The 22162-nt window shown below is 33.7% G+C and overlaps 2 protein-coding genes across 18 annotated transcripts; one reads left to right on the forward strand and one right to left on the reverse strand.

Annotated features, from left to right (window-relative positions):
- Positions 1 to 1502: 1502 nt before the first annotated feature.
- Positions 1503 to 11918, forward strand: LOC103835754 (protein ETHYLENE INSENSITIVE 3). Of its 17 annotated transcripts, none has more exons than XM_033275584.1 (7): positions 1503 to 1952; positions 2331 to 10541; positions 10678 to 10946; positions 11041 to 11131; positions 11212 to 11332; positions 11449 to 11488; positions 11582 to 11918. In XM_033275584.1, exon 2 carries the CDS (start codon positions 2354 to 2356, stop codon positions 4169 to 4171), a length of 1818 nt encoding a protein of 605 aa, XP_033131475.1. In that variant the 5' UTR covers positions 1503 to 1952; positions 2331 to 2353; the 3' UTR covers positions 4172 to 10541; positions 10678 to 10946; positions 11041 to 11131; positions 11212 to 11332; positions 11449 to 11488; positions 11582 to 11918. The 17 variants fall into 17 exon arrangements, with proteins under 17 accessions (XP_033131475.1, XP_033131461.1, XP_033131508.1 ...); XM_033275570.1 differs by having other exon boundaries at positions 11229 to 11332; XM_033275617.1 differs by having other exon boundaries at positions 11234 to 11332.
- A 1590-nt stretch (positions 11919 to 13508) lies between these two features.
- LOC103835771 (GATA transcription factor 29) lies at positions 13509 to 21739 on the reverse strand. The gene is made up of 4 exons (XM_009111962.2): positions 15943 to 21739; positions 15693 to 15790; positions 14734 to 15192; positions 13509 to 14599 (listed from the first exon to the last, which is right to left on the reverse strand). The coding sequence occupies exons 2-4, from the start codon at positions 15783 to 15785 to the stop codon at positions 14528 to 14530; spliced, it is 624 nt and encodes a 207-aa protein (XP_009110210.2). The 5' UTR covers positions 15786 to 15790; positions 15943 to 21739; the 3' UTR covers positions 13509 to 14527.
- Between the last annotated feature and the right edge of the window lie 423 nt (positions 21740 to 22162).

Raw genomic sequence — 22162 nt, forward strand, 5'->3', positions numbered from 1 at the left:
TATGTTCAGTGCTCAGGTCTTTGAAGGTCATCCTCCTTTTTATTCATGTGCATTCATTCGCAGCAAAGCTTGCAACACAGTGAAAAGAGAGTTCCCAGAGGTTAAAGTTTTATCTCACGTGTTGCCATATAAGTGAACTTAACATTAGCATGGATGATAACCGTCGCTTTTATATGGAACCATGTAGAAAGATAAAGAGAAATGGAAGCGAGCTTCTCCACTTATAATGCATCTCTTTTAAAGTTTCCCTTGCGGCATCATCTTAACTTTTTGTTTTTTAGCTGAATCCTTGTATGATGCTTTTCAGGTGGATAACGAGATGTCAATAGAGTAATGCAACACAAACTGGAGTTAGTGAAGAACCCATAGAAATTATATATCTCAGCCCTAGTTATCCCAACCATTTCAACCTCATTGATCTCTACAGCCCAACTTTTGTCATCATGCTCATATTGTTTAAGTGATTGTATTTTACTACAATAAAAACTTTATATGTTAAAAAAAATTTGAACTATGATATTTTATTAGTTTATAGAGTTATTAATTTACTAAATTCTTTTTTTTGGATTTTTCTGTTTTAAAATATTTTTAATATAATAATTATTTTTATTGTATATATATTAGTTAAAATTTTGAAATTTAAATTTTATATTATTTTTATTGTATTATTTATTTTATATAAAATATTCCACGTTTTATAAAGTTTAAATGTGGTTTATATATAATTTTACTATATATTAACAAAATATATTAAGGCATTAAGAAAACATAAAGATAACTTTCTTATAACATCATACATAGATATAATTATTGTGAACATAAAGCAAATAATACAATTATTTATGTATACTTATATAAATATATATATATATATATATATATATATATATATATATATATATATATATATATAACTATTAAGCTTTAATTCTAACGGAACCATATATATAAAAAAAATTAAATAATATTATTTTTTTGATTTGTGTTATATTTTGAACCGAAAAAATTTATTAATTTATAGAATATTAATTATAGAATTTCTAATATGTTTCATTTCTATATCTAAATATATTTTTCTTTTTTTGAATATTTTTGTTTGCAATTGATTATAGACACTAGAAAAAGTGCAAAAAGAAACTAGAATTTTATGGAACATAAGATTTAACACTCTGGTTCGTTTCTAACAAACGTATAGGAGAACGTGACAATAATTATATAATAATTAATAAAGAGGCTCGAAAACTTATTAAAATGTTTTTTTACACCTCTTCATATCAAAACTTTGTCCTAATCGATAATAGTTGTCGATGACGTAAGTTTTCTCGTCATGATGTCACAAAATTCATGCCTTTTATTTACTACCTATTTTAATGAGGATTTGAAATAGAAATATGTTTGACTTTTTTTTTTTGACATCATAGAAATATGTTTGACCAAAAAGAGGATAATAGAAATATTTATTTTCAATAATATAATGGAGAGAAATAAATAAACGTATTTTAATTTCGAAGCAATTAATAATACGTGTTAAAAAACAGTTGAACTCACACCGCGTAATATAAAAAAGAGAAATGAAGTAACCCCAAAGGAGGAGCAGTGAGAAAAAAAGTCAAGAGGCGCATTTGTTATATATTTTCGGAATTATTTAAATAAATGGTCAATAAATGATGTCTTTAAAATAAATTTTAAAATAAAATATATAAATACCCTGTCTCTCCATGATGTACAGAGACAGAGAGACTCCACAAAGAAACGCAAGTCGCTTTCCACACACGTGATCGTTCGTCGACTTTTCTTCTTCTCCTTTATCTTCATCTCTCTCTCTCTCGTCTCCTAACCTTTTCAGAGGATGATGAATTAGGGTTTAATCAATCCAACCAAAAGAAAAGAAATCCATATATTTTATTTTTTTTGTCATATTTCTATTGGGCTGCTTGTTTATATATCTCCAGGTAACTATTTTTCTTCCAATCGATTATTGATATTCAAGATATACGATTATAGGTAGTTAGATAGATCTTTACATGGGAGGTTTTGGTAGATCGATGTGTTATGAGTTTGCAGATTACTACTGTCTAGGATGAGACAAATACTAATTGTTTAGTCTTCATCAAGTATGGTTGATCTATAGGAAAAATATTCTAAATATTTACATTATTTATCGTCAAATTTTCATTTTCCGTAATCTTGAGTTGTTCGAAGTTGACGATCTCATCCCTTTTATGGAAATCGAATTCATATATTGTTTGACCTCTTTTTAATTCTGAGATTATGGTTTGACTGTTTTGGTTTTGTACTAACCGGTTCTTCTCTTACTGGCTCTGGTTTAGGTTTAACCGGCTCTGTTTTTACTATGTTTAACGAGATGGGAATGTTAGGCGGGAACATGGACTTGTACTCTTCTTCCTCTCTCGGGGAACTCGACTTCTGTCCCGCACCACACCCTGAACCGGATTCTATTGTTGAAGACGACTACACAGATGACGACGAGATCGATGTGGACGAGCTCGAGAGGAGGATGTGGAGAGACAAGATGCGTCTCAAACGTCTCAAGGAGCAGGACAACAAGAGCAGCAAACAAGGAGTTGATTATGATTCCGCCAAGCAGAGACAGTCTCAGGAGCAAGCGAGGAGGAAGAAAATGTCCAGAGCGCAAGACGGGATCTTGAAGTACATGCTGAAGATGATGGAAGTCTGCAAAGCTCAAGGCTTTGTCTACGGTATCATCCCCGAGAACGGGAAGCCTGTCACCGGGGCTTCCGATAATCTCCGTGAGTGGTGGAAAGATAAAGTCAGGTTTGATCGTAACGGTCCTGCTGCTATAAGTAAGTACCAAGCGGATAACAACGTCCCTGGGGCTTGTGAAAGTAACGGTTTGATTGGACCTACGCCGCACACGTTGCAAGAGCTTCAGGACACGACTCTTGGGTCGCTTTTGTCTGCGTTGATGCAGCATTGTGACCCTCCTCAGAGACGGTTTCCTTTGGAGAAAGGTGTGCCTCCTCCGTGGTGGCCTAACGGGAAAGAGGACTGGTGGTGTCAGCTTGGTTTGGGTAAAGACCAAGGTCCTGCTCCTTACAAGAAGCCTCATGATTTGAAGAAGGCGTGGAAAGTGGGCGTTTTGACTGCGGTTATTAAGCATATGTTTCCTGATGTTGGTAAGATTCGGAAGCTCGTGAGGCAGTCTAAATGCTTGCAGGATAAGATGACTGCTAAGGAGAGTGCTACTTGGCTTGCTATTGTTAACCAGGAAGAGGCCCTGGCTCGTGAGCTTTATCCTGAGTCTTGCCCTCCTCTTTCTTCTTTATCAGGCGGTGGGAGTTGCTCGCTTTTGATGAATGATTGTGATCAGTACGATGTTGAAGGGTTTGAGAAGGAGACTCGTTATGAAGTGGAAGAGGTCAAGCCTGTGAAGGAAGAAGTCTCATCAGAGTTCATGAGGAAGAGGAAGCCTGACAGAGACTTGAACGCTATAATGGATAGAACGGTCTTCTTCACCTGTGAGAATCCTGGATGTGTCCATAGCGAAATCAGCAGGGGGTTTTTGGACAGGAGCTCAAGAGACAACCATCAATTAGGTTGTCTACACCGAGGCAGTTGCTTACCGTATGGAGCAGCAGGACCGTCCAGGTTCCATGTCAACGAAGTTAAGCCTGTCGTTGGATTTTCTCAGCCATGGCCGGTGAACTCAGTGGACCAACCTATTGACTTAACCGGTATTGGAGTTCCTGAAGATGGGCAGAAGATGATCTCCGAGCTTATGTCTATGTACGACAGGAACGTCCAGAGCAACCAAACTTCTATGGTTGTGGAGAATCAAAACGTGACACTGCTTCAACCAATGGTCCAGAATCAGTTCCAAGGAAACATTGTGGAAGGAAGTTTCTTTGAAGAGTTTAACATCCCAAACAGAGCTAACAACAGCAACAACAACAACCAAATGTTTTTCCAAGGGAACAATATCAATGGGTTCAATTACGACACCACTCACAACAACAACTTTGAAGCTGCGCAAAACAACAGTAGAAGCAACAGGTTTCAGGATGTCTATGATTCTGCACCGTTCGATATGGCCTCATTCGTTTACAGAGATGATATGTCAATGCCAGGAGCAGCTGGGACGATGGATGGTATGCATCAAAAGCAGCATGATGCTTCCTTGTGGTTCTAAGCCTTGGTAGTAGATTCCATCTTCTGGTTATTTTTATCTCGTCTTCTTACATTCACTCTTACCATGTAGTATTTTGGGGACGTCTCTTTGTCTAAACCTCTCTTGGTCTTGGCTGGGTGAATCTCTTTCATCATCAGCTTCTTTTAGTTTACACACCCCCATACTTGGGGACAAACACAATGTAAGTTCTCATATTATACATATATAACTTGGAATTAATTTTATGTACTGTCGTTGTTATGTTTTTATCAGCCTTTGTAATTTGATGTTTTGAACAATGGTGATGTGTTTCACTTGAACCACATCGAATCTGAGTACCCATTATACTTGAAAGCAAACGGGTTTGTTGCAAGTGGCTCGGTGGTAGTAGAGCATGGCAGTGCTTCAATTGACAAGCGGACAAGCGATCAAACTCACACACACATAGAAAATGAAAATAAATTATTCTAGATATAAGAGATAGAGAAATTCCTTTAAATTGTCCTTTTTAATTTATTTTCATAAAAATAGATTTCAAAGAAGAAAATGACCAAAGTAATTTTTTTTGAAGATTAAATATGCATTTATACCCAAAGGTTTATTAATCTAAACTTAGGGTTTAGAGTTAAGAGGTAGAGTTTTGGGGATAAGATTTCAAATTTTAAAAATAAAAAATAAAAATTAAAATTTTCAAAATAAAAACTAAAACTTAGGGTTTAGAGTTAAGAGGTAGAGTTTTATGACAAAAACTTAAAAATGTTTATTTGAGATAATATAACGTATTGTTAAAAACCTTTTTCGAGACAACTTAACTTATTTGTCAAGGTCATCAAAACCGTCTTAATCGATGATGTTGTATAAACTGGACGGGTGGTGTTAGCCAATAGGTTATGTTTTTTCCACGTCTATTCTACCAGAAATTAAAAAAAAATTCAATAAGAAAAACAAATAAAATAATAATACACAGAAATGAAAATATAAAGTTCGAAAGTTAAAATTCGATAAAACATATAAAATTATAAGTTTCATTATATTAAATTATCTTCCAAAAACTATCTAGTAGCTATTGAAGCTAATTCCACTAATTGTATAATCTGATTGCTGTTTTTTACTACAATTGATAAGCATTTTGGTAAAACAATATCCAATATAAATAATCAACTGGTTTATATTTTGATTTACCCCGATTTATTAATGACTATGTTAAATATTTGTGTGTTTTAGCTAATAAAAAAATACAATAGCCACATTTACATGAAGAACACACAAATTTAAAGAGTTCATTCAAATTTAATTGGTCTAAAATTAGCTGTAAAAGCTGTAAAAACCTATGAAATAGGGAGATAATATTTGATTATTTAAACCATTCATTAGAATGTGAGACTTCTTCCATCTTAACTGCATGGAACTAGTTCGTCACCTCGCAGAAATAGCCCTAAATTACTCTGAAAATGGAAACTAATTTTCGCTTTAATGAAACCGACATAAACATCATACTTAACGTTGCGGCTGGTGGTGTGTGCACAATTAAAGTTATCCCTGTTGGCCGGCTCATGCTATTAGACTAAGTGCCCCCAAACACTTTAACTGAAGCAGAAGGTTCAGCTTGTGGGAAGACACCAACTCAATCAGAAGGATTAGGTTCTGAAATAGCCGTTAAAAGTCTCTAATGTTACTCACAGTCAAAAGAACAACAAACTTCCTTGCCGTCAAGAGTGTAAAAAGATGACAGCTAAAGGAATCTCTACCACCAACAAATTTGGATGCCTTGAATCATGTGCAATCATTTGCTGATGTCAGCATTGGGATAAGATTTCATTTCATGTATAAAAGGACAGATGACTCTATAATTGTTTCTCAAGTCGTAAAACAATAATAAATTAAAAGTTGTTTTCATCTTCAAAGCTTTGTGATACTTTCATGGTATCAGAGCCATGGAAGAAACCACATACACATTTTTTGCTCCTTCATTGAGCATTTCACAGTGCGTAACATTCAAGTTATCTTCCACAAACTATGTTTTGTGGAAGACCCAGTTCGAGTCATTTCTTTCTAGCCAGTGGCTACATCAATGGTTCCACTCCTCATCCATCTCCTACTGTTACAACAACCAACGGCGAAGTGGTTACAGAAGCGGCTAACCCTGAGTTTGTCAAGTGGGTTCGACGAGAGCAACTTGTTATGGCGTGGTTGTTTTGATCTCTCACAGAGGAAGCACTGCGTTCAGTCTATGGTCTCCATTCTGCTCAGGAAGTCTGGTTCTGTCTCGGTCAGAAGTACAACCGTGTGTCTGCAACCCGAAAGTTGGATTTTCAGAGAAAACTTTAAAGGATGTCGAAGCAGCAGAAGACCATGGCCGTGTATCTAAGTGATATCAAAGCGGTGTGCGACAGTTGGATTTTATCAGTTGTCCAATAACAGAATATGAGATGATTTACGGTGCATTGAGTGGTTTGGAAAAGAATACGAGTCTATCTGCACTGTCATCGAGCATTCTGTGGATTCCCCTTCTTAGATGACCTTCGAAGATGCAGTTTTCAAGCTCATAAATTTCGATGACAAGCTACATATCTACAATCAACCAGCAGAAGTAAGCCCTCACCTAGCGTTTCACACCAGAAACGGACATGGATACTCATCTCGTGGTCGTGGTAACTTTGTTAATAGAGGAGGTTTCAGAGGAAGAGGATCAGGCTCATACTCTACAAGTGGTCGAGGTTTCCAGCAGCGGTTCAGTGGCTCGTCTGGATCGAATAGCAGATGAACATGTCAGATATGTGGTAGATACGGTCATTTAGCGGCGAAGTGCTACAACAGATTCGATCAGGATTACCAAGTCTTAGACAACCTTCACAACGCCTTGACAACCATGAGACTATCTAATCAAGAGCAACTGTCTGGTCAAGAACGGTATCCTGATTCAGCTGCCTCTGCACACATCACCAACAAATCGTCTCAGTTACACTCCTCTGAACCGTATATAGGTAATGATCAAGTAATAGTAGGAAATGGTGATTTTCTTCCAATCACACATGTCGGTTTTATTGCTCTTCACACTCCACAAGGTACAATGCTGCCTTTAGATGATGTTTTGGCTTGTCCTGAAATCACAAAGAATCTATTATCAGTGTCTAAGTTGACAAAAGATTATCCTTGTGAGTTTACCTTTGATTCTGATCATGTGTTTGTAAAGGACAAGGTGACAAAGGCAGTAATAACACAAGGAAGAAGACTTAAGGATCTGTATATGTTGAAGGATGCAAGGTCTCAAGTTTTTTACTCTAACCGGCAACAAGCTACAAGTGATGAGGTTTGGCATCAGAGGTTGGGTCATCCTCACAAGGACATTCTTCAACATCTTTCAAGAAAAAATGCGATAGTTTCCAATAAGACAAGCTCCAAGACTCTTTGTGATGCGTGTCAAGTAGGGAAGAGTAGTAGGCTTCCATTTTTAGTTTCTGAAACTGTTACAAATAGACCACTTGAGAGAATACACTGTGACTTATGGGGTCCATGTCCGGTTATGTCTTCTCAAGGGTTTCAGTACTATGTAATCTTTGTTTGACAATAAATCAAGATTCACATGGTTCTATCCTTTAAAGCTCAAGTCTGATTTCTTCTCAGTATTCCTTCGCTTTCAAAGTATGGTAGAAAATCAGTGTCAACAAAAGTATTACAGTTTCAGTGTGATGGTGAAGGAGAGTTTATCAACAAGGCTTTCATGAATCATCTGTCAAAATGTGGAATCAAACAGATGATCTCCTGTCTTCATACTCCTCAACCAAACGGTTTGGCTGAACGAAAACACAATGCACCAATGTCGATCATTCACTACAGAAGATAATTGATATCTCATTGGCAAAAACATCATCATCTTTATCTTTCCCTTTCCCTCTACTCTTTGGCATCAGAACCTCTTGATCATTTTCCATATCCATTATATGTGAAATGAAGAGGGTTTCATTTTAATTGTGCGGCCCTGATTGAGGAGGAAGTAGACGGGTCCAAATATATACATGCATCTATTTCTTTTTCTTTCTATGATTGCCACACAATTTTCTAGATGATACTTGATACATAATTAAAATTAAGTTGCAAGAACAAAGATATACACTAAAACCCTAAAATAATAAATGAAGAAGAAATCTATAGAACTTTTATAATTATTTTAGAAAATAAAAAATATAACTCAAATAAATACTATTTTTGTACAAATTAATGTTTGATAAGCTAGCAACTCACTATATCAGTTAATAAAAATTCTAATTTTAATCAAGTTCTTATATAATTAATACTTCTGTGGATTCATATCTCTTTAAATAAGTAAAATATCAAAATTTAGATACTTTTTTAAATAAACATTTAATCTATCTATATATTTTTTACTCATCTGACATTTTATAATTGCTTTCTGTCTAAACTGTAATTCATAAATCTATAACTCTATTTATTTTTTATTCATAAATGCTTGGAGAGATAAAACTTTCTATGCTATACATTAATTGTTAATAATATTTTTCATTTTATGTATGTATATTTTTTAAAATAAAAATAATATTCGTTTTAGTTTTTGGAAGAAGTGTTTTAGTTTTTAAAATAATAAAAATAATATTTTTCATCATTACAAGTGTTTTTTTCGGAAGCAGCTTGTAAGAATTATTGAAAGTACATAATATTCAATAATTCTCAAAATTGTATATATAGTTAAGCTAATGATTTTGGGATTCTAGTGTTGTTGCATATATAGCTGACAAGCACAATGGTGCAGTAGAGAAAACAACCGAAGCAGTTTCATCCGATTTTGACTTGGCATCAAAATAAGTCTCACAAGTTTGTCAGACAACACCAATAAAATAAATGAAGCTAAACAAAAGTCCAGTGATATAAAATGAAAAAGTTGTAGAAAGTTTTTCCTAACATCGAAAGCAACAAGGAAGATAACATTAATGGTGGAAACACCGAATGAGCAAGCTCTGGCGACTAACAAGTGAATATGGTTTGTGAATGGCTATTTCTTATCTTTGGGAGTACATAGCTCTTGTCAAGGCTAATATAAGTATATAACCTATGTTTGTTTTCGATAACTCAGATACCTAGCTGGTATGGGATGTGGTGGCTCGTTAGGTACGTACCCCTATCATATGAAATATCGGTTCATTAAACTCAGAAAGCCAGCTGGTCCAGAAGCTTTGTATAAATTTCTACCGATGGATTGAACTCAGGGTGCGACCAGATTTGGCCGTTTCACTTCCGATCCTACAACCACTAGACCACAACCGCTGGTTTATAACCTATGGTTTCAATTTTTGTAGTAACTAGCAAGCATGTTTTATAAAGTGGACACAAATGTTTATTGGATTAACTTCTGATAGGATTGTTATTTTGGTTTATGGGTAGGCTTTGAATTAGAGAGGCATTTTATCTTCTTTTTTTTCTTGTAACACAGAAGAATAAAGGTGCTGCTTAGGAAAATTGTGTTCATATGTCGCAATTTCATTTCGCTTATGAAGAAATAAAATATTTGTTACTTTGATTTTTAAAATGACCGTTTCTTATCAATGTACTTAAATCAATATCATTATTTTAATTGTCGATTTCGCCAATAAAAACAACATTTCTCTAATACCAATGTAACTGGTTTTGCAATTATAATTACTTGCTGTGGGCTAGATACTTACCATTAATATATGCAACAACTCGAACACAAACAAAGAAAACCAATGTAGTAACGTCTCTATTGCTCAAAAAAGAAGAAGAATAACGTTCCTTTCTAGTAAACGTACAGTCATACATACAGCTGTAATAATATCAATCTATCCTATACTAAAAGTAGAATATAATCAACATCTAGAGTGTCCACATCAGCATGTTTAATCAACCAATCAAATAAGAACTTAATGACATGTCATTCATTTGAACAAAATATTTAGATCATCGTCATCATGCATTTTTACGGGACTAACTCATTTGCTCACGATTGGTCCAATTGGTTTTTCGGGCCTACTACTTAATTTTCCAGCCCATAATTATTCGTCTCCGGCGGAGAATTAGGGCTAGCCACCAGATCAAGAACATTCGTCTCCCCTATCTATCTCTCCACCTCCCCTCTTTATTCATACGATCAATAACACCACTGACGTTTCTATATATAGATGATAGAAGCAGGGTCCAACATCTCATATCAAATCGCTATTGCGAAGCTTCTTCTATTCACTACTTCAAAATGTCTGCCTCCCTTGCTCAATCCGCCGTTCCGCGCCACCTTCTTTAAACTCCGCCTCGGTAGGTCTTCACAGTTCATTGTTGGCCACCTCCTCCGCTTCTGGGATTCACAAAGCATCAAGAAGAATGGAGAATTATGAGGACCGCCCTACTCTTACTAGATCAAAAGGTATGGACATACTCACTCAGACATGAATGTTTTGTACCACTACTTTTTACTCGACATACAAACATTTGGTTTAGAAAGTTGTCTCTTATGTCTTATTGTACTGTCTTAATGAGTTTACTCTTCTGTCTGACTGCAGAATTTTGTCATCTACGGGTTCATCCCATCTGCTCGTGCCAATCAGTTATGTGAGTCTCTGCGAACCAGTGCCATCGTTGATCGGTTGAAGTTCGTTTCTGCTCTAATCTATATTATAAGATTATAGATCATTCTTTTGTTATCCTTTCATCCCCACCACCACCATTGATGAAGTCCTTACCACTTGCCCTGTCATCAACCTTCAGACGTTCCTGCTCCGGAAGTTCGAGCATCTCCAGGCTCTAGCAAACACTTTCTTATAACTTCCTGGTATATTGTTATATTTCACTTTCCAAGTCTAAAATAACCAATCCCCTACGTTTATATTAGCTAATGATTCAAAAAACAATTTTGAAAATTTCAGATGTTGTTCGCCTAATACGATCCTAGCAAGGCTCTGATCTCAGCAATGTCACAGCAACTACACGAGTTGTGAGCCATTTTCTTATTGACATGTAAGCCCTCACAAAACCTTTTAGTAATTTGCATTACCTCCATTTATTCCTCTTTTGAAATAACTTCCCTACTCTAATAGAAACAAAACGGTGGTAGTGTAGTTGTCTTTGTGGGACATTGCTGCCGCAACCTTTAAGGGACATCTGAACTCACCCGATGTCACCCAGTCTGTTATGGTCAATCCAAAAAAAGATGTGGAGGTATACTCATTTCTCTTTGACAAGCACATACTTTCATTCTAAATATTTTCCGCAAACCTCTTCATACGTACATCAAGCTTTATAACATCATCTAATACACACTCGGCCATCTACAGGCAACCTCTATCGTAACTCCACATCTATCTTAACTGGCAAGTAAAACATATTCCAAGATAGTGTAATTTATGTTTTCTTTTAATAAGCAAACTTGCTGAGCTAATGTACCTAACACGTCCAATTGTTTTACAGAGCTACGGCAACAACAAATCTCCAGTGATGAATGGCCAATCAGGACAACCAACAGCATCTGGTGGTGTGCCCGGCAAAGAAATGAAGTTGATGACCCAAATCTGCCAAGCTGGGCAGACAAAGAGAAGAGCCGCAAACGCCCATGTGAGTGATTGCTTCCAGTCCAACAAACCGTCATCTCCACTTTAGTGTTCCTGCCTATTCTAATTACTACTTTCCTAAAAACATTTCCTTCTCTGAATTTTAGTTTAGTCTTCAGTTATATACAAACTATCTCCCACTCGGAGAACTGTAACTTTTATTTTATATAAAGGAAATACTGACGGTTCTTTGCGTATTTAGTAAACAAGCGTTTCCATTACTTAATCCATGAATATATCCATGAGTTTGATGATTTTGACAAAGCATCAAACACTAAAATGATAACAACCTCTGGTGGGTCCATCGGTGTTATATATTTATAGTTATTAAGCGCAATATTAAGAAGTTTCATATAATTTCTTATTTCCATAAAGTTGCCATCGCAGAGGCGTACCAAATACACATCAAACCCCCTGCCACTGCGTAAAATACTTTATACAGAGGGCTTACTAACCGAAGCGAGGAAACACTTGGGTACAACTATGAAAAATAATTAAAAAAAATATATAAAAAATCAAAATTGATAATAACCAAGTAAATAGCACTAAAAGAAACTAATCCCTTCGATAATAATATTTTTACAACACAAGTGAATCAAACCAAATAAATTTGAGATATTTAACGATTGGATGGAAAAAATCAATACTACGTATGCCAATATTATCAATCGATTTAGTTATATCTTTAGTTTATCCGCATTTCAAGTATTATAAATCGGCCACAGCAACATTTCAGGTATGTGCTCGCCACACACACGGTTTTAGCATGAAGCAGTATCAACAAAATATAACAACAACAAAAAAAATACCAAACAAACACTAACATAATATATTTACCCAATTAACATACAACTACGATATACCTACAAATAACATCCACTATCACAAGTTGCTAAATTCGAGTTCAACATAAAAACCCCGCGCTTGCGCGGGGACTTGCCTCTAGTATATTTTAATTTGAAACTATTTATTTCTATACATAACCTGATAACCAGAATTCAATATATGTAAATCTCATCCTTGTAGAATAATTCTAACCGTACAAAACCATTTGAATTCACTAAAATTGATAGAAAACGGTAAATCAGTGCTATGGGATGTATTTTGAGAAAATAAGACTACCAACAGATCAAATTGAAGAAAAAACCAGATCTCCCTTCCATTAAAGCTGACCCGAAAAATCTTATTGCCATGAATGCTAATGTAAAGATTATCTACTCTGATGCTGCTTGGAATCCTTTGTCTTGTGATTGTGGACTACGTTGGTTCATACAAGCTTCTACAGGTATCAGGCAAGGTTTTGATAGCAGAACTCATGCTGCCTCGCCTTAAATTGCGGATGCGATGGCCCTTAAGTATCATCCATGACATCCGCGTGTAGAGTCGATCCTTGACCTCTATCAAATTTCCTTTGAACCCTCCTTTGGGAAATGTAATTGCTCATGGCTATCCAAATAAGCTCTCTCTTTAATTTCTGTATCCTTCGCTTTGGATCTTTGAATTAATAAATCATCGTTTAACCAAAAAAAGAAAAGAAAATAAATACATTTTTGAAATTTGTCTGTATCAAAATCAGTAATATGATTTTCCTTTTACATCAATATTTCAATTTTTAAATGACCTATGACGAAGAATGAATTCATCACTAGAAGTGAATTACTGTAAAACTGAAACTTGCTGTAAAAAAAACACACACTGAAACCTGATAAAAGTAGCTAGATGAACCAATGATATTTCATGTAAATTCGTAGTGCGAAGAATATGTATTACTTCGGATATGTTCTTTTAAAAAAAAAATATAACATTCATTTAAAATTATTGATATATAGTATTTCTCTATGATTGAATATGCTTTTGTATTTTTGAATAACTAATAGTACTCCCTCCTTTTCATACAGTTATATATTCTGGAGAAAAAAATTATTTTAAACAAATCTATTTTTTACATTTTCAGTGCATGTTTTATTAATTAATTGTAAACTTAAAAAAAAAAACTAATTACACTTATTGGATTTTTATTAGCTTAAAATTATGGGAAAGAGATAATCACAAAAAATTATTCAAATTTAATGTGTTTTATCTAAAAGTGTGAAAAATCTAAAATATGTATTTTGAAACGAAGGGAATATTTTCTATCATCTAAAAATTCTATTAAAACAAGTAGCATATAAACACGTTCTTTCCGGAACTAGAAGCCAATAAAGATCGAAATCTTTCCGGAGATATATGATCACAAAAGAAATCTAACCGATAACTAGTAAAGATAGACGACAAAGAATAATAAAACAAAAATAAAAGTCGTACCATAAAATTACCAAAACGGAAGCACAGATCGATTTCGAAACAACGAATAGAAACATATCGAAGAAACCTAAAAAAAAAATCAAGATGGTATTTTATTTGAAGAGTTACTGCCTTTATTTAGCATAATTTGTTAAAACTCTAATAATGTAGGTATATGAAATTTTTTTATTGTTTTCATTAAAAAGCTGCAAATTCATATATGAAATTTTTTTATTGTTTGTCATTCACATGGATCAAGATCTACCGGAGTAGTTCACAGAGTCAATATGAGTCTGTATTTGATGACAAAAAAAAACATACTGAAAAATGTAATGTACTTACCCAGTGTTAAAAAAAACATATTCAAAATGAATGACATTTCAATAAATATGCTTAAATCTCCATAGTTTAGCTTTCCTCTCAAAAAGCTTAATCAGAGACATATAATGCTTAATTAACAATGAGTCTGTTTCTCTCCTTTTGTTTATGTATTAATCAAATACAAAGACAACCACAATCACAATCACTGATCAGTTCCATTGCATCTCTTCTCTTTCTCCTTCCTGAACTTTATCCCACAAGCATTGCATAAACTCTGAAACACATTAGTTAACCAATCAACATTCATTTAGTTTAAGTTTAGGTTTAAGCTGCGCAGTTATTATCTTAAACTTATTTGAACTTGGTTAATAATTAGTCAAAGATTTTGAGATTGGATAATGAACTTGCCTTGGGACCAAGAGGACCCTTTCGCCACATAGGAGTGTTAATTGCCTTGCAGTTCATGTTCGTACACTTCCTCATCTCGTTAATCCTTCCTGCTGTACAGGCGCCGCTGCAGCCCCAACGCCGCCCTAGAGTTTCGTGAGCGTCCACAGCATTTTTAAACGCTAAAGAGTTACGTTGTGCTCTCTTAGCAGGGACATCAATCAGCACATAGTCAATTCCCATAGGAGTCTCCGGCACAGGAGCCGGAGATGGTTGCATCGGTAAAGGTTCAAAGTTCAAGGCCTTGCCGACGCCGGCGAAGTGGTTGACGATTAAGTTGTAGAATCTGGTGTTGACGTCGACGTTCTTTTTCCCACCTTCGTGGCCGTTGGTCGATTCATTATTGTTAAGAATGTGACGGCGGCCACGAATATCACCGTTGTCGTTGTTGTCTCGGCGGTTACCGTCGACGTTGTTCCCCTATTATGGTGTTATTTTTTAATTAATTAGCACTAAATGCATAATATATATGTAATCATTGTCCATATGTAGCGCTGTTATAAAGGGTATTAATTGTAAAAAGAAAATGATGACAAGGATTAAATGTTTTTTTCCTCCCCATTGCAACTGTTACCTCTAAAACAGTGTGGGGTTAGTTTTCTTTCTTAAACAAAGATTAATGAATTTAATATGAATTCAATTAATATACATGAAATTATTCAAATGAAAATTCTGTGTGAGATTTACGATAAACATGTACCAAGTCATGTTTTCAAATGTTATGTAGTGGTTATTGGTGTCAATAGATCTCTAGGGTTAATTCATCAGACATTTCATGTTTTTCAACTAAAATTTCATTGAATTATATCAGAATTACAGCGATAAAATCACCTCTACAAAATTGTGGGTGTGATTTTTCATGTTATTCATGGCTTCATCAATCAATATCAGTGAAAAGGATAATATTAATGAAATAAAACCTGATCAGTGGTGAGAGTGTTTAAGCTCAGATGTGTCTCAACAGTAGGACTTGGCAAACCTAACCTCAGTGTTAAATCAAATTCGTTCTCCATTTTCTCTATGGAAATTTGAAGAAAAAATCAATAAAACACATGTAACTGTTAGAAAATATTCATGTGAATTTTCAATCTACAAAAAAATTTCGGAGAACAATATAAATAAACTTAACAAATGCAAATGGGCATGAATGGTATGTGTTAATACACTTACAGAGATGACTGATTATGCAAAATCGATCCACAAGTTTTAGTTTTAGCCTTAGTTTTTCAGATCTGAATGTTATCGATCCGCTAATCTTGTAGAGATCGTGTGTTGCTTTGGTGTAATTATATATACACATAGACAAATATATGGGTGTTATATTCATATAGACGCGGGTTTTAAGAGACAAGACTAAGGCATGAGAAATGTGATTATCTACAAATCATGATTGCTACATGACAAATTAAGCTTCGCTACGAATAAAATTATTAAATATGAAAAAACGGTAAAATTTCTGTAAGACCAACCATGAAAATAACATGAGAAGACTGAAGAGAAGATGAGAATTTACACCAAGAGACTCTTTTCCCTTATATAATTTTATAAAAAAACTATTTAGCTAATTTGATTGGAAGAAGTATATTTATTTATAGATCTTGTAGGATTTTATCAAATTTGGAAATAAAATTGTATCCCTTCATTCCTTGCCACAAAATACTTATTTATTAAATAATTTACTTTCGAAGTTTTTATTAGTTATATATTCTTTGTAAAGATTTTAATGTGTTTCTGGTGGTGGCCCATTAGTGTATTTTAAATCATTACTAAAACTACTTGGAGTAAGACTGGTAGATTTGGTACAAAATTTATCTTTCTAAGAAATCAACAACTTATAAAGCTATTGAATTTGTTGTTTTGGGAAGGATTTATAGATCAATATCGAACAACACATGTCGGGATGGAAGAAATGGAGGAGGTTGTGTGGCATTTTGGTGAGCATGGATAACTCTAACATTACTGCAGGTTCTTGTAAGGGCGAGGGCAAGATTTTCTTCGCCAATGTATTTACTATTAGAAAGTGTTTTTGAAAATACTTTTGAAAAAACAAAACGAAATTTATTCTTCTTGAATCTTTGATATTCAAATTAGAAGGAAAAAAAACGACTAGTCGAAGAGCAAAATATATCAAAAGATCAGTCAATTATTGGGCCATATCTTAAAGTTTTTATAGGCCTAGCCTTATGTTTAGATAAACTTAGAGCATCTCCAAAAGACACTCTATAACTTTAAATATAGTTTTTTATTCTAAAAAAAACTTTGAATTTGAAATTTTGAAGAATAAAACTCTATATTTGAAGTTTCACTACTCAAAACTTCAAATTTGAAGTTTTATATTTTTATCTGCATTTTGGTCCCTACAATCACACAACACCTTTATGATTCATAAATATTTTCTCGTTTATTGTTTTAATCCTTAAAAAAACTATATCTCATAAATATATTAAATTTTGTTTACAGATTTTAAATTTTACACATGAAATTAAATAAACTTTAAAATAAGATTTAAAATATTTTAAGCTAGATTTAGACAACAATAATATACAAAAAAATCTTAACAAAAATATTTTTAAAAATTACATGAAGACATAACTATTACACAAATTTAAATTTTACAACAACACTAATAGTCAGGTAAGTTTGATCCGGAACCTTCAAAATTTTCAAATATTGTCCAATTTTTTCTGTGTAACTGAAGATGGTTGTTGTTGTTGTTTTTGATGTCTTTTTCGTACAATTATTTCTTGTTCATAACAAATATATTCACGAGTATTAATATCATCGAAAAGAAATTAGTTTTTTAGCAATATTTTATGTTTATCTTTTACTTTCTTGTTTTGGTCTAATGTATTTACAAGTATCAATATTATCCGATTTCAACACCTTTTAGCTCGTAATCTACAAAGTAAAAATGAGGAGAGCCATTTTTACTTCGAAATGCATAATAGATCATATATGCATTATGAAAATCATTTTATGAAATAATATGATATTTTGTTTAAAATTTAATATTAATTAAGTTATTTTTATTTAAATTTTTATATTTTAATAAAATATTTTTTTAATTAATATTGTTGTAATATGTTTATATATGTGCTAGTTATTTACTAATTCAAATTAGTTATGACAAATATGAAGATCATATTATAAAATATAAATAGTTTTGAAGTTGAGTTTGAAGGTTTACTTTTGGAGATGCTCTTAGAAATGTAGTGAAGCTATGCGGAAAAAATACTAAGTTCCAACCATTTTTTTGTAACACAGTGATCAGAACATATGCTTAATATCTTACTCAAGCTTGTAGTGATTTTAGTATGCACTATGAAGCATTGTAAGTTCCATATCCGGTCGGTGGTGTAATGTAAATAAAAGATGTAAAAGGGTGGAGATTTTCGTATTAATAATCAAAAGTAAACAAACTCGGTCAATTACAAGAATTAGAGACGCTCGTCTATACAGGTCGTGTAAACAAGTATATCTATTTATGGTCTTAGGTCGTCTTTTTGGGTCTTAAGTCGTCTAGGGCGAGCTCTGACCATCTCATCATTGAGTCTGATGTCATTTATTTATAGTAAAATACATTTTATCTTCTAGTAAAGTCACCATTTTTTGTTTAGCGGGACGGGCCTGATTTTGGGCTTAGCTCTTAGTGGCATGTGCTAAGCCCATCTCCAACAATACCCCCCCCCCCCCCCCCCCCCCTAGTTCGCCAAATGTTGCTTGGTGAATTCTTCTAATTCTTTTGAGTAAAAATCAGGTCGGCAAGAGAGCATAACATAGGTCGTCTGGTTTGGAAATGGTGAGCTTGGGTTTGGTAAACTGAGATCGTCTTTTCCGCATAGATCCAAAGTTGTTTGAAACTCGTTGGTTTGGGATTAGAGTGTGCTTGTCTTTTGTTGAGCTCCTCGACGAGTAGAGGTGTAGATCGTCGTTTGGCTCTGCTCGGCTCGCACTTTTAATTAATTTGTTGTTGGACGAGCAGAGGTGGATCGCTTATGACGACAAGGTCGTCTTTGAACGAACGAAGGTGGAAACTTGTGATGTCAAGCTCTGAGGTAGATCTAATAGAGAAGAAGCAGAAATTGTGTCGCGGTAATGGGTTTGAGCTCGTCGAGAGCGAGCCTGATAAGTTTAAACTCATCGATGATAGTGAAGGACTGGTTGTCTTAGCTGCGTGGAGAGCTGAAAGAGGGAGTTGTCGAAGTAGAGGCGTAACTTGTAAACGGAGATGCTTTGACAAGCAGAGGTAGGAGTTCGTGATTGTGAAATCGTCGCTGGACAAAGGAGCAGTGGATGTTGGTGACGGCGAGGTCATCATCTAGACGAGCAGCAGCAGAGTTTGGTGTTGAGCGTAGTGATGGATTTGACAGAGAGATGGAGTGAACTTCGAGAAGCGTTGATGTTTTCGACGAGCAGGAGAACATTGATGTTAGGGAAGAGAAAGAGGATGATGTTGTTGGCGTGCATGGGTAGAGCTCATCACGGTTGTTCGTGAGCGAGGGCAGAGCTCATAGCTGTTGTTGGTGAGCGGGGGAAGATCTCGACACTGTTTTTTGGTGAGCAGGGGCAGAGCTCGTCGCGAGCTGAGGCGGAGCTCGTCACTGTTGTTGGTGAGCGTGGGCAAAGATCGTTGCGAGCTGAGGCAGAGTTCGTCGTGAGCTAAGGCGAAGATCATCACTATTGTTGGTGAGTGTGGGGAAAGTGGGCGGTTTGGTGAAACTCTGGCCGAGCCACAGATTTTACGAGCACAACATCTATCCCCTGACATTATGAAACATATGCACATTGCCTTTCATCTTTGTAAAACACCCATCTTTGAAAATTTATGAAATATCCAGTTTTCTAGTTTTCTTAAAACTATGGTTTTTCTTTATAGTGTTGTGAGAAACAACTTCATATCAATCTGACTTATTAAAGATCCCTTCCATAGATCTATGTGTTGTCTTTCAATCCATCACGTCCATCCCACCCATTAGCTAAGCTTGAGAGAGTTACATAACCAGCAAGCAAAGCACCATCTCGATCCACTTCGATCATCAACTGATCAAGCTGAGAATGTCACATGACCAGCAGCATGATCCATCCTATCCTTTGTTCATTTATACTTTTTTATTCTTATTATATCATTAGCATCTCATTCGTTTTCCATTTGTTTAAGGTTTAAAAGCCAGATTCCATTCATATCGCCCAGCCGATCATCTCTTTGGTCGATTTGTTTTAAGCTTCTTCGACCATTCGGTTGATCTAGCTTTCGTACCTACAACAAGAGATCAAAAATATCAATAGTTACCAGCTTTAGGAATCAATATTAGAGTATAGACACAATCTCCTATTCATGCTTGCTATCTTCACATAGATACACAATCACACAACCGTCAATCGTATTCTCCTTGATGAAGCGGCTGAAAAGACTTCTTCACAAGATTCACTGAGATAACTCTCTCTCTCTCTCTCTCTCTCTCTCTCTCTCTCTCTCTCTCTCTCTCTCTCTCTCTCTCTCTCTCTCTCTCTCTCTCTCTCTCTCTCCTCTCTCTCTCTCTCTCTCTCTCTCTAGCAGAAATATTCTTTGTTTTCAGGTTGCTGGCTGAGGAAGACATTGACTCACATGTCGTTATAATGACTTCATCACTCGCGCTGAAACGAATTGGGCTTTAATTGATCACGAACCGATTTCCCTTGTGTTTCGCCTTGTTTAACTCATTTCAATATCAAGGCACATCAGACGTGGACTGAAGTCAAGCTCGACAAATCTTCACCTTTTGAATTCGGACGACCGAGAAACCCTCGTAACTGTCTAACTTATTTTCGTCACATCTCCACTTCTTCATAAACCCTCAACACCGAAAAAACCCTCGTAAATGTCTAGCTTATCATAGTGTCATAAAAATATCAGTGACTTTTACCTCTTTGATAAAATTTATTTTGATCATTTTAATTCTTGTCTGCTATATTTGTGATTAAAAAAAATTGTAGGGTTATCCTATGGTATTTTTCTTTTTAAAATGTATCTTAATAAACTAAAATTTTGTGTGTTTAATGAAATAATCAGAAAATAGGAAAATTTTCACGTTTACTACTTTGTTGGTGTCATTATTTATGTTTATCATCACTAAAGAAATATTTTCAAAAATATTTTCTTCATTAAGAGGCAAAAAATTCTTATACCATTACTATATATATATATATAATAAATAATTATTTAAATAAATAAATATAATTTTTATGTTTTTGAATTAAAATTTTTCAAAATCGAACTTTTTAATTATATTTTTGTAAAAAAAAATTCAAATTTTTTTCAAATTTTGTTTTCAAATTTTGTTTTTGAAATTCAAAATTTATTTTTGAAACTATTTTTGAAAAAATAAAAAATTTATGTATATATTTATATATTTATTAGAATTCTAAATTTCACATTCCAAAAACCATTTCCCAGCTCTCAACTCTAAACCATCTAATTCTAGAATGGTAAAGTTAATATAAACACACAAATAAATCAATGTAGATGTAAACATATTTAAATTTAAAATTTAATACTATAAAATAAACTATCCAATTAATATTAGTTGATTTAATTTTGAAATAAACAGTTTCTATTATAATAAATCATATTATATATTTTAATATGTTACAAACATGAAAAAATTAAAATTGAGTTAATGTGTACATAACTTGAGCAAATCTTCCAAATTTTTTAGGGAAATTGTCAAAAATACTACATTCATAATACCACTTTTTATGTTTATACTAACCATTTTTACTCTCATTTTTAAAGAGAAAATACATTTATAACCCTCACTTTCTAATTTATAAAAATATTTTATTTGATATTTTATTTATTTTAATATTTTTATTTATGTTTTCAGAATATATATATATATCATACTAATATTATTTTCACTGTATAGATAAACACATAATTATATTATTTTATAAATAATTTAAAAATGCTAATTTAAAAAAAATGAAAATCTAAAAAATAATAAAACAATTTGTATATTAAAAAGAGAAAAAGACTAAGATAGCACTAAATCAAGTTTTTGTTCCCAAAGTAGCACTCAAGGCTCAAAGTCACAAAAATAGGTTTCATTAAAGAGGTAAATATACACTTATACCCCTTGGGTTAATTAATTCAAACCTTAGGGTTTAGAGTTAAGGGATGAGGTTTTGGAATTTTGGTTTAAAATTTTATAAAAAATAAATACTAAAATAAAAAATAAAAATTTTAAAAACAGTTTCAAAAAATATTTTTAAATTATAAAAAGAAAATTTGAAAAAAAAAAATAAAAAAAAATTCAAAAAAAAATTATAAAAATTTTGAATCTGAAAACATATAATCTGAAACTATAAAAAAAATTTATCTTTTCTTTTTTTTTTATTTTTTTTTAATTAT

This window comes from Brassica rapa, chromosome A01, assembly GCF_000309985.2.
Source record: "Brassica rapa cultivar Chiifu-401-42 chromosome A01, CAAS_Brap_v3.01, whole genome shotgun sequence".
NCBI classification, from domain to species: domain Eukaryota; kingdom Viridiplantae; phylum Streptophyta; class Magnoliopsida; order Brassicales; family Brassicaceae; genus Brassica; species Brassica rapa.

Coding starts and splice junctions, on each gene's coding strand:
- LOC103835754 (XM_033275404.1), top strand. CDS start 2,354: ATGTTTAACGAGATGGGAATGTTAGGCGGGAACATGGACTTGTACTCT.
- LOC103835771 (XM_009111962.2), bottom strand. CDS start 15,785: ATGGAGAACGAATTTGATTTAACACTGAGGTTAGGTTTGCCAAGTCCT. Junction 15,193..15,692: donor ACACTCTCACCACTGATCAG/GTTTTATTTCAT, acceptor ACACCATAATAG/GGGAACAACGTCGACGGTAA. Junction 14,600..14,733: donor AGGGTCCTCTTGGTCCCAAG/GCAAGTTCATTA, acceptor AATGTGTTTCAG/AGTTTATGCAATGCTTGTGG.